The 12,281-nt window shown below is 45.8% G+C and overlaps 1 protein-coding gene and 1 long non-coding RNA gene across 9 annotated transcripts in view; one reads left to right on the top strand and one right to left on the bottom strand.

The window, feature by feature from the left end:
* The window catches only part of CAST (calpastatin), a 113,132-nt gene extending 110,064 nt beyond the window's left edge, over nt 1-3,068 (bottom strand). For 2 of the 8 annotated variants that reach the window (XM_059418269.1, XM_059418275.1), the window contains exon 1: nt 2,797-3,061. In XM_059418269.1, the coding sequence (XP_059274252.1) occupies nt 2,797-2,871 (75 nt within the window). In that variant the 5' untranslated portion in view covers nt 2,872-3,061. Of the gene's footprint in view, nt 1-2,090; nt 2,235-2,796 lie in introns of those variants that run through there. The other 6 variants (XM_059418273.1, XM_059418276.1, XM_059418274.1 and 3 more) reach the window with 5 other exon arrangements.
* A 273-nt stretch (nt 3,069-3,341) lies between these two features.
* Nucleotides 3,342-12,281, top strand: part of LOC132028814 (uncharacterized) — a 38,112-nt gene continuing 29,172 nt past the window's right edge. Inside the window, exon 1 of the long non-coding RNA XR_009407559.1 lies at nt 3,342-3,432. This is a non-coding gene — a long non-coding RNA (uncharacterized LOC132028814). The remainder of the gene's footprint in view (nt 3,433-12,281) is intronic.

Below are 12,281 nucleotides of genomic sequence, written 5' to 3'. Positions count from 1 at the left end.
TAATTCTCAAAATGGTCTTTGATCACCCCCTCATAACTATCAAACAAAAATGATTAGGAAGCCATGTCTAGAGCTATACTGTCCAATACTATAGCCCTTAGCCTTTCATGCCTTTTGAGTACTTGAAATGTAGCAAGTATGAATTACTATAAGTATAAAATAAACACTGGATTTTGAAAAATTAATATAAAAAGAAGATCTAAAATATATCAATGGTCTGTACTTTGATTATATGCTGAAATAATGTTTGGAATATAGCAGGTTAAATAATGTGTATTATTAGCACTAATTTCACCTGTATTTGCTTTTGTTAATGTGGCTACTAGGAAATTTTAAAGTATGTATGTGACTCTCACAACATTTCTTCCAGATGGCACTGGTTTGGGAAGAATCAAAGCTCATCACAGACAGTTTGCTGATTCTAAGAGGCAAAAAATTTTATAGTAGTTCCCAAATTGAATTATGAGAGATTTTAGCAAAATGAGAGACTACACCTAAACGTAACAGGGTTAGGGGTGCCTGGGTGGCTCGGTCAGGCATAACCTGCCTTTGGGTCAGGTTATGATTTCAGGGTGCTGGGACTGAGCCTGCACAGGGCTCCCTTCTCAGCAGGGTGTCTGCTTCTCCCTCTTCCTCTACCCCTCCCCCACCACTCACATGCTCTCTCTCACATAAATAAAATCTATTTATTTATTTATTTATTTATTTGACAGAGAGAGATCACAAGTAGGCAGAGAGACAAGCAGAGAGAGAGAGGAGGAAGCAGGCTCCCCGCTAAGCAGAGAGCCCGATGTGGGACTCGATCCCAGGACCCTGAGATCATGACCTGAGCCGAAGGCAGCAGCTTAACCCACTGAGTTACCCAGGCGCCCAAAATCTTTTAAAAAATTAAAAAAAAAAAAAAAAAACAGGCTTAAAGGCAGTGATTTAAACTACTTCAAACATTCCAACATAATTTCCTTTAGAGAATCATAAATTTGAAAAGTCTGATGTTAACTATGAAATACTGCCATCCATCTCTGCAGATAATTCATATGGTGCTTTTGATAAGAACCTTAGGACAATAATGACTCAAAGCAAACTTTTGCTTTCAGTGCATAAATAAGACACCACATTTTAAAAGTCCAGGAAATGTAATGAGAAACAATTACAATGAAATATCTATAGGGAAGCCGAAATTTCCAATCATTAGAAGCTATATGGGTATGGTACTTTGATTCATGAATCTTATCAGTCCTCACAAACCCTTATGTGGTGCCTATTATCATCCCCATTTACAGATGTGAAAACAGGTTCAGAAAGGTTGACTCATTCCCCTTTGAGAAAAAGAACTACCGTCTTATTCTCTGCTGTGTACACAGTTTACTGATTCCAATATAAGGTTTCTCTCTAAAGAGTGTCTGGATCACAATAACCTTGCTTTTCCTAATACCACAAGCTGAGAAAGAGGTGTACTTAAACGAAGTTTTTGAAATTCTCACATCAATCAATGGGAAATAATTATTTTGATGTCACCCATCAACACACCTTCTGCGTATTTTTTGTGGAATAAAGTACAGAACAGATCTTGCTCTCTCTGTCTCATTCTCAACAAAGGTCTTGATCTCAGTTTCTTCTGCTCCTCGGACTTTGGGTTTTCTCCTTGCCACCCCTCGGGGCTGCCTCTCCTCCTTCGTGTTGGAAAACGCACGTCCGAGAACATCTCCTCTAAAAGTTTCGAGCTTTACTTACAAGTTAAAAACTCTAGATCTATGCTCTCTGCGAGCTGAGTTCATCCAGGAATCCGCATCCAGGGGCGGAATTCCTCCAGCAACAATTCCTGCCCCATTCAACTGGTGAGCCCAGCAGAGAGCCTCCTGCATCGGCTCCTATCGATTCGCACGCTCGGGCGCGCGCCTGCATACCACAGTAGGGTGAGTCTCGGCCTCTCCCAGAGCCTAACCTCCAGTCCAGAGAGGAGGTCGCACCTGGTCCCCACCCCTTCCCAGCCAAAACCCGGACAATACTTCTTCATCCTCACTCCCGGAAAGGCAAGGGGTTCAAACACATTCCCTTCCCGTTCCTGCCCAAGCACGACCGCTCCTATTTACCGTCTTGTACCACCAGCTTGCGAATGCCATGGCGACAACCGGTTTGTTCTGAGCCGCGCGGCGGAGGGCGCGGCGAGGACGCGGGGTGCGGAGCAGCAGGCACCGGGCTATCACTGCGCCTGCCTTGGAGCGGGCGGGCTCTGAGCTCTGCAAGCCCTGAAGCCGTCGGAGGCAGGGCACCTGGGCGGTGTCTGAAGCAGGCCCCGCCCCCGTCGGCTGACCCCGCCCCCGCCCGATTTGGCTCGAGGTCAGTTAGGGAAGCTGTTTTATTGCTCCAGGCAGCCACGCCCTGCAGCTTGGGCTTTATTTTACACCCGAGAGAGGGGTCCGTGGTCCAGTTAAACTACCCCACCCACTCTGGGGGGTCCCGCATGAACTTCCCCCCCCTTGCACCCCTGTCCTTACTTCACCCACCTCTCACCACCTAACTTTTCCCGACGCGGGCTACCCCCTGTGGAGCTCGGGCCACGCCCAGCTCACTTGGCCGCGGTGGGGAAAACCCGGCCACCTCCAGCCACCTGCCCTGCGTCGGGCACCGAGCCCCGCGCCCTTCTCCGGCCCGGGCGGGGACGCACGGGCCGGGAGGCCAGGCAGGCTACGGCCGGAGGAGGTGGTTCACGGCTCCGGGGCAGGGGGTCCTCCCAGCTCCGAGGCAGGGGGTCCTCCCAGCGTTCCGCCCTGCGGCTCCGGGAGGAGCGACACTCACCTCCTGGGTATGGCGGGCCGCTGCAGCGCGCCGGGGCCGCGGGGAGGCAGCGGGCTTCTGGCCCGGCTGAGACATCGCAAGGCCGCTGCAAACGGTGCCTCCGGGAGGGCGCTGCGGACACTAGAAGGGACGCCCGGGCGGGGCGCTCTGGGAGGGAGGGAAGCAGCGGAGGGGCAGGAGGGCGCGCCCGTGAGGCAGCTTTTCCGACCCAGCCCCGAGCCCGCGCGGGGGCTCCCCCTTGCCTGGCCGGGTCCTCCCCTTCCTGCCCGCTGCTGGCTGCTGTCCCCGCTGTAGCGGTCCGGGGCTCCCGGGGCTAAAACTTAACACCCTCGGCCCCGTTGTCTTCACCCGGAGGTCCTCCCCGGTCTCCGCGGCTACCCGTGGTCTCGGGGAGGAGGGGCTGGAGGTCTCAGGGTCCCTCCTTCCACTTGCCAGGACAGAACGTTCAGTTGTGCAACGGGAAAGTGGGACCAGGGCGTGGCCGGGCTACGCCTCGTCCCTTCTCCTTAAAACATCTCCAGAATTAAACACCTTTTCTGCCGTCTGCCTGGTTTAGTTTGGAGGAGAATTTACCAACCCAAATCTGGCCCAAGCCTGGACCGTCTAGATAAGGAAGAGGATCACAGAAACAAATTGGTCTGTGCATGGGGTTTGTGTGTGTGTTTGTGTAGGTGTGTACGCTCGCCTGTGTATGTTTTATGTCATCTCACTTTGGTTTTTTTTTTTTTTTTTTTTTTTTTTGGGAGGGGGTAGTGATTTTGAAAGTTTAAAACGTCTTATAGGTAGGAAAACTTAGGCTCCAACTCAAACGGAAGAACAGTCCCCAATTTAAACCCTTATAGCATTTCTGGAGCCTGGTCGGTTTTGTTTCCGAGGCCAAAGTGTTTTTAGTCTTTGACTCATCTTAAACAGCACTTCCTGGTTTGGACTTGGAAGTGAACTACAACAGGCCTGTGTAGAAAATGTTCATCTGCTGAGACTGTCGGCCTCCAGTTTTGCGGGTTTGTGATCAGACCTGCCTGGAAAAGCCTGTTTCCCTGGGATAGGATTGACACTTTGGACCTGGGGGTGACCGCTCTCTGTAGTGCTGTGTTTTAGACAGTTGGAGAGAGAAAAAGGCAGATTGTAGGAAAAGATTTGTCATGCTATATACTGAGCTTGGCGGGATGAATTCTTGTTTCTCTCTCCCCTCTCATTTTTTGATTTTGACTTCCTTTACTGGCTAGCTGCATTCTTGAGGGAAGTTACCAGCAAGGTGGGATTTAAATGCATTTCCTCTTAAAAGGCTTTAAGTATTATATATGTAACTAGTATTTCCAACAAACAGACTACAGTGTGAGAATTTATGCAGAAAAATGAAATAATTTAGATAAAGAGTCTATTATTGTCCACTCAAGAAAAATCGGTTGGTGGCGTGAATTACATTCATAATTGGGGAAAATATGTCATAAGCCTGAAAAAATGACGTTATGATTGCGACCAAACACCTACAGTAATTTAAACACGCACACAAGCTGCAGGGACCAGAGGATAGGCAGCTCCATCTCTAGGCCAAGGAACCAGAAACATTTCCTTACTTCAGAGCCTATAGGCCCTAGGTTCAGGTTTTAGAACCCTGACTCCTTTATTCTAAGTCTGAAAGAAGAATGATTTGTTGATGAAAATTTGAGGTGTTTTCTAATGGAGTATTTAAAATTGAACTTAAACCAGTCAGTTTTATGATCGTTTGGGTGACAATGAAAGATGGTTAGGTATTAATAAGTACACATGTGTTTTGGGACTTTGGGGTTGTCTGGGTTTGGGTGTTTTTAGGAAGGGAGAGGAGGCTTGAGTGGGCAGGCTGGCTGGTGGGATATGGACAGAAGTAGAAAGGGTGGGGCTGTTCAGGAAATGCAAAAGAGCCTACGGGTGTGGCTGTAGCTGCTGGTCCAAGTTTAGGAGTAATCAATCCATTTGCCCATTTACTGTTTACTAAGAGCTACCGTGCTAGGTGATATAATTGATATCAAAATCTGTAAGAGATCATGACATTAGCCTTCAGGCTTTGCTGAAGGGTTGGAAGTCACTTAAGCAGAACAATTATGGGCTGAACTATGCGTTGATGACTATGAGTCAAGAAGAATTACAAATAAGTTGAAGAAGAGGGTGGTGTTTTCACTTTCTCTTGAGGTCAGTGAAGCATTTGAACTTTGATACCACGACCAGCAGTTGAGCATCTTAGGGAAGATCATTTGAAATATATATGGCAATTTTTACTATATTTTTATTTGCACACATTTTTTTTTAAAGATTTTATTTATTTATTTGACAGAGAGAGATCACAAGTAGGCAGAGAGGCAGGCAGAGAGAGAGAGAGAGGAGGAAGCAGGCTCCCTGCTGAGCAGAGAGCCCGATGCGGGACTCGATCCCAGGACCCTGAGATCATGACCTGAGCCGAAGGCAGCGGCTTAACCCACTGAGCCACCCAGGCGCCCCTATTTGCACACATTTTAAGTACTTTATTCTTTTATTTACTCAGTAACAGGATGACTGCAGTGTGTCAAGCTCCATGGAGGTGCTGGGGACCTCACAATTTAGGAAGAAAGACAGACAAATTCCCCATCACATGACCATGGGATAAGGGTAAGGGCTGGCCGAGGTATGCCTAGAGCGCTATAGGATCTTGAGGGACTTCTCACTCTGACCATGGGGTGGGCTCTCTGGGGAGGAGGAGAGCTCCAGGGCTCCTTCCTCCCCTCATGCTTGACTTGATGGAGTTGAAACCTCTCTTGGGTATCCTCCACTTCGTACCTTCTCTTTATCTCCGCTAATGCTGTAGCTGTGCAGGACCTCATCACTTCTCATCAGGAAACATGTAAAACGAGAAAAAGAAAGGCAGGATGGAGTCTCGAGAAAAAACCAGTGGGAAACTGAGAAGGAGCTACAGTGGGGCAGAAGGAAGCTAGTAAAGACATAGGTACCAGAGGCCAAGGGGTGGAGGAGCTTCTGAAATTTTGTGCCCCCCCCCATTCACATATTAGAATCCTAACGCCCAGTGTGGTGGTATCAGGAGGTGGGGGCATTGGGAGGTGATTAATTCATGAGGGTGGGGCTCTCAGGGAGATCAGTGCCCTTAGAAAAGTTGCCCCAGGAGAGCTCCTTCGCCCCTTCTGCCATGTGAGAATACGAGCAGAAGTCTGCAGCTGGGAAGAGAGCCCTCGCTGAATGATACTGGCACCCTGATCACAGACTTCCAGCCTCCAGAACTGCTAGAAAAATATTTCCGTTGTCTAAGCTCCCCAGCCTGTGGTTTTTGGTTACAGCAGCCTGAGTGGACTAAGTAAGACACCTTGCTTTTCAGATCACACTAGGCTCACGCGCGGGTGGCCGGTGGGGTAGCAGGCGGGAGAAAGAATGGAGATGGAAAGATGGAGGGACAGAGGAGAAAGAGAGGAAAGAGACCAAACAGCAGATGAAGTATTTTTTAGTTTTCACGGTTACCAAACAAGAACTTCAGTCGCCCACATACCTCTAACTAGGCCCGCAGGGTTTACTTCTCATCCTTTACTGTCTCATGCCTGCTGATAGTGAACCGCTTGCAAAATACCTTCAGGCCCTGTTCTTCAGAAGGACGGAACTTCCTGTTTCTTGTCCACGTGGACCAAAGAGGAATGGGATCATATCCCCTTTTCAGGGATTTATTCAGGAGGACTCATGGGATCAACCCGTGTGGGAGGGAAAGAAGGATGGGTCAAGGGAGAAGTCGAATGGGATGCAGAGCCAGTAGAAGCCCCCCATAACCCTGAAGGGAATGACCATGACAGGGTACCCTTTGGAGCAGGTGGAGGCTGGGGAGAGAGGGCTGAGGCCTTAGGAGCCTGCATCACTAGTCCATGGGTATGGCTGAAGGGAGCATGGCTTGGGGGAGAGAGCTGCGTCCCTTAAGCTGGGGCAACCCCCAAAGGGGGCTGAGAGATGAGGACTGTCTCCTGGTGGCACTCCTAGGAGCTGGAATGAGGACTCTTACTCCTGACAGGAATTCAGGTAGCTCATCACATCCATGACAATCCTCGGTGCGATATAACACCAGAAAACTTTGCAGGTAGGATGGAGGGGCGAATTAATATTACTAAAGTATGCTGTCGGGTTGCTCTCTAACTAAACATCAGGCCTGAAAATACTATCCATTTAATTAGATTTCTCCCCATTTTACCACGACTTGGGCTTTCCAGAAGCATCACTGAAGAACAATTTGTTTCATACAGTGGCCATGCTGTTAACACTGGCAATCAAGATACATAGAAACAACAATTTTAAATTTTGATCGCAAAGAATGATTAGAAATGAAGGCAAAACACTTTTTTAAATTTTCTAATTTTGTCTAGTGCTTTTAAAGCAAAACGAAAAAAAAAATATTGATGTATAGGTCTAGCAGCAAACAAGGAAGTAGGTGGAAATCACCCCTATTTGCTAGAAAGCTATAAGCCTTTTTATAAGCTGGAAGTCTTTTGCTTTCCTTACTAATTTCCTGTAAGTTTGTGGCTGTCCATGGGTGCATGAAGAGAGCTCAATTCTGAGTCAGTGTATTCCTAGGGCCAACAACTAACTAGTGCTATCTGAATCATCTCTCTTGCTTGTTTACGTCCAACAGGATGAAGTTCAGATCCCTTACTACGTCCCCCTAGGACCTGCAGGATTTGTCCTGGACAGCCCTTAATGCCTTATGCCTTCCTGTGCTTGTGCTACAGCCCTGCCCTCCTGCTTTCAGATCCTGGAACGTTCTGGGCTCTTCCCCTTTCTGCCTTCGCTTATCCACCGCCTGGAATTCTCTTCCCTTTCCTTTCCCAAAGGGCTAACTTTCCACAGCATTGCATTTTATTGCAATTCTCTGTTGTCCATATAAAGTCCAAGATACTCATGGTCTAATCCTAAATGCAGTTTATATTTAAAGAAACATGAGTCTGGTATCCCAAAAGTAACTAAAAACATTTCGATATTTAGGGCAGTCCTCATACTGCAATTGAAAATGCAAATGCCCGAGTGGGCACACAATGAGAACGCTCAGGAAAACATTTAGAAGTCCTTTCTCTTTTTATCTACTTCCATTATCTCCCCCATGCTCTAAAAGTTCTTCTATAAACTCCCCGAAAAACAATCAGAAGATGTTATCTTGTCTTGTTTCTTTTTCTCATCTCCTTCTGCAATTATGTAATTCTCCCTGGAGGGTCCTGAGGGGAAATTGTTGTGCATACTAACACATTCTTTGGTCCCTGTCAGACTGTTGATCTGCACCCACTGCTAGACTCTGATGAAAGGGTCATTTGGTCTTATTCACAGAACTTGAGGCTGTGCATGGCATACAATATGTCCTCAATAAACATTTATGGGTGCATAAGAAGAACACACTGTTGGTTTCTTTCTAGGCTAAACGTCCTTCTTCAAAAGATGAAAGACATAGACTGGGGAATTTAGAAGGACACTTGCAATTGAAATGGTCTCTGGTTATGTAGGATTAGAAGGTCAGGAGAACTATGTAAACACGCCAGGGTACTAATTCTACTGAATGGCTTTCACAGCTGATAGTGACAGTAAATAAATAAAAACATATAGTAGGGGCACCTGGGTGGCCCAGTGGATTAAAGCCTCTGCCTTCAGCTGAGGTCATGATCCCAGGGTCCTGGGATCGAGCCCGCATCCGGCTCTCTGCTCAGCAGGGATCCTGCTTCCTCCTCTGCCTGTCTCTCTGCCTACTTGTGAACTCTGTCAAATAAAAAAATAAAATCTTAAAAAATATATATATATAGTAATTACTATGTATTAGAACAACTATGTATTAGAAACTTTTCACTGTTGTTTTTTTTTTTAAGATTTTATTCTTTTATTTGATGGACAAACAAGGGGAGCATGAGAGGGAGAAGCAGGCTTCCCGCTGAGCAGGAAGCCTGATGCAGGGCTCGATCCCAGGACCCTGGGATCATGACCTCAGCTGAAGGCAGACGCTTAACACCTGAGCCACCCAACTGCCCCAGAAACTTTTAAGTTTTTAAAGACTTTGAATATATTTGCATACATTTGTTCATTTCACCCTCATGAAGTAGGAAACATTATTTTCCTCCTGTTATAGGAGAGGAAACTAAGGCCCAGAGAGGTTGAACAATTTATCCTGGGTTACACAGCTGCTAAGTGACAGTGTTAACATTCAAATCAGGTGGTTTAGTGCTTCTAACCACTTCCCCGTATTTATTCTTTGCTATATACAAAACAAAATTTGTCATAGAATTTGGAGTGGAATGTTTGCATATGGGTGAGATATATGATGCCATGGGGTGGGGGATTGAGATTATATTTTTACATGAGTGATTTAATATCTGGAGTGGTAAAAGTGAATCTAAGATACTTCAGCTATCTGTTCTTCAGAGTGTACCTGGAGAATATAAAAATAATTCTAGTCAGTTATAAAATGTTATATTTTATTCATTTATATGATATGTCAGAATATGCAAATCTGTACAGACAGAAACTTGGGGTGCCTGGGTGGCTCAGTAAGTTAAGCGTCTGCCTTTGGCTCAGGTCATGATCCCAGGGTCCTGGGATCATGCCCCACATTAGGCTCCCTGCTCCACAGGCAACCTGCTTCTCCTTCTCCCCTGCTTGTGTGTGCTCTGAAATCTTTAAAAAGACAAAGGCAGTGTGAAGAATCCATAGATAGCATTTTAGTATTATGAAAAAATAAAAAAGATATATATTTTATGAACTTCCGGGGTGCCTGGATGGCTCACTGGGTTAAAGCCTCTGCCTTCTGCTGAGGTCATGGACTCAGGGTCCTGGGATGGAGCCCCACATCAGACTGTCTGGTCGGCGGGGAGCCTGCTTCCCCCCCACGCCCCTGCTGCCTCTCTGCCTACTTGTGATCTCAGTCAAATAAATAAATAAATAAATAAATAAATAAATAAATAAATCTTTAAAAAATATATTATTTTATGAACTTTCTATATAACCACATATGTATTTGTTCTGCTGGCTATTTCTGGAATGATACACAAAACATTACAAGTAGTGGTTGCCTTTGGGGAGGAACTAGGGAGAACTAGGGATGTGGAGAGAAGAGTTACCTTTCACTTCTGTCTTTTTTTATTATTCTACTCAGTTTTTTTAAACACATACAAAGTCCTTTTTGTTCAATGCAGTTCTAGATAATAAATCTATATTAGGTGCATGTATAACTTACAGATTAAACCGTATCACTTAAATTTCTACAATTTATTTATTTTTGCGAAAGAGAGAGAGGGAGAGCGAGTGCATACATTGGGGGAGGGGTAGAGGGAGAAGCAGACTCCTTGCTGAGCAGGGAACCCCAGGCGGGACTCAATCCCAGGACTCTAGGATCATGACCTGAGCCAAAGGCAGATGCTTAGCCAACGGAGCCCCCCAACCCCCCAGAATTCCTAGAATTTTTAACTTTGCTTTTTAAACCGCATTGGGTGGTTTGTTGCTGCCTCGTGCCATATACAGAACTAGGAAGGAAGGTCAACAACTGTTCACGGCTCAGGTCTCCGTACTGCAGGCTCAACAGTACCCTTCTGGTTTCATTATATGTTGTTTGTTAATTAGATGCAGTTCAGACTCCAAAGGCATTGGCTGCACTTGTTACTTCAATCGGCATAATTCTGTGGTGAGAATTGCAAAGAAGCTCCTTTGCTTATCACTTTATGCTATATTAGCCAAAAATCACTTTTTATCTTTAGATCCATTTCCTTTATCTCAGTGTTAAGGGTTAGCTGGGTTCCTCCAAAAAAGGTATGTTCGAGTCTTAACCCCATATCTCGGAATCCAACCTTATTTAAAGATAGGGTTTTCCAGAAATAATCTAGTTAAGTTGAGGTTATTAGGGTGGTCCCTAATACAGTGTGATGGGTGTTATAAAAAGGAGAAATTGGGACATTGATGAGCACACAGGGAGAATGCCTTATATAGATATGCTTCTGTAAGGCAAGGAGCTACAGAGAAGCTAGGACAGCAGCCTCAAGTGGCTGCTCCCCCAACACCTTCAGAACCAGCATGGCCCTGCGGACCCATTGCGTTTGGACTTGTAGCCTTCCGAAATGTGACACAATAAATTTCTATTGTCCTAGGCCAGTCTTAGCTAAAATTGTGGCCACTCTAGCAAACTAATAACACTCATAATGGGGACTAGTAAGACACAAATATAAAAGACCCCAGTTCATGGGGCACGTGGGTGGCTCAGTGGGTTAAAGTCTCTGCCTTTGGCTCACGTCATGATCTCGGGGTCCTGGGATTGAGCCCCGCATCGCATGGGGCTCTCTGCTCAGCGGGGAGCCTGCTTCCTCCTCTTTCTTTCTGCCTGCCTCTCTGCCTACTTGTGATCTCTGTCAAATAAATAAATAAAATCTTAAAAAAAAAAAGACCCCAGTTCAAAATGAGCTCAGGCCTTCTCCAGTTTCCTCCTATACTAAGAAACGTCCCTGGCGAATGTGAATTCTGACTGTGACATTTAATCTAGAAAGAGTAACTACCTTTTCGATTTAGATTGCGTTTCCACAACATTCCTAGGAAGAAAGCCTAAAAATACACTTTTCTCTGTGAAGACTAATCTACCTTTTAGGTTATATTTCCCAGGAGCACGGTTTTGGATGCTTTTATGAAAGTTGTTTCTTCTTCCCCTCTTTCAAAAGTCACTTTCAGAGTTTACCTGAAGACTCACCTCCTCATTGGCCTTTCCAAGATAACTCTTCCAGAATATCGTCCCTTGGCCCACAAAGGTCCTATGTTGTCAAGTCTATGCTCCTGACCTAATAAACCTATTTATTTCTCACTGTGTATTGAAGCATTAGCACTTAAGTTAGAATATTTTATTTTATTTTTATTTAAATGATTAAAATCTTTGAAGGAGATTTTCTTTAATAAGTGTTCATAATTGTAACAGTTACAAATTATAGGGTACTTATTCTCTGCCCTGCAAACCTGGGAAAGAACACACACACACACACACACACACACACACACACTTGTTCATGGTCTCACAGAGCACAGAGCCAGGAATTCATCACAGGTCAGACTAGCTCTGCAGCCCCTGGCTGTGGGAATCCCCTGTGAAGCCAAGTCTGACTCACCCAGTAGTGACTTCACCTCTCTTGCTTACTGAGCTATCCCCAGGGCCCAGAAGAGTGTCAGCACATGGTATTCATATTTTTGTTGCAGGAGTTTTTGGTACCTCTGTACAGGAAAGTCTGTGCTATAGAAACAGCCAATCATAGGGAAAGAAGCCCCTCTACTTTGGTTAGTAGGTCGAACCATCTGAAACTGCCTATATTCAAAATGTCTAACCTACAGCGGTAGCAATTTCGTACAGTTGAATCTTATACAGTTTCTAACAGGATTTAAAGTTGGGGGGCGCCTGGGTGGCTCAGTGGGTCGGGCCTCTGCCTTCAGCTCAGGTCATGATCTCAGGGTCCTGGGATCGAGCCCCGCATCAGGCTCTCTGCTCA

This window comes from Mustela nigripes, chromosome 12 (assembly GCF_022355385.1).
Source record: "Mustela nigripes isolate SB6536 chromosome 12, MUSNIG.SB6536, whole genome shotgun sequence".
In the NCBI taxonomy this organism is placed as follows: Eukaryota; Metazoa; Chordata; class Mammalia; order Carnivora; family Mustelidae; genus Mustela; species Mustela nigripes.
This window is presented reverse-complemented; position numbering and strand designations above follow the sequence as displayed.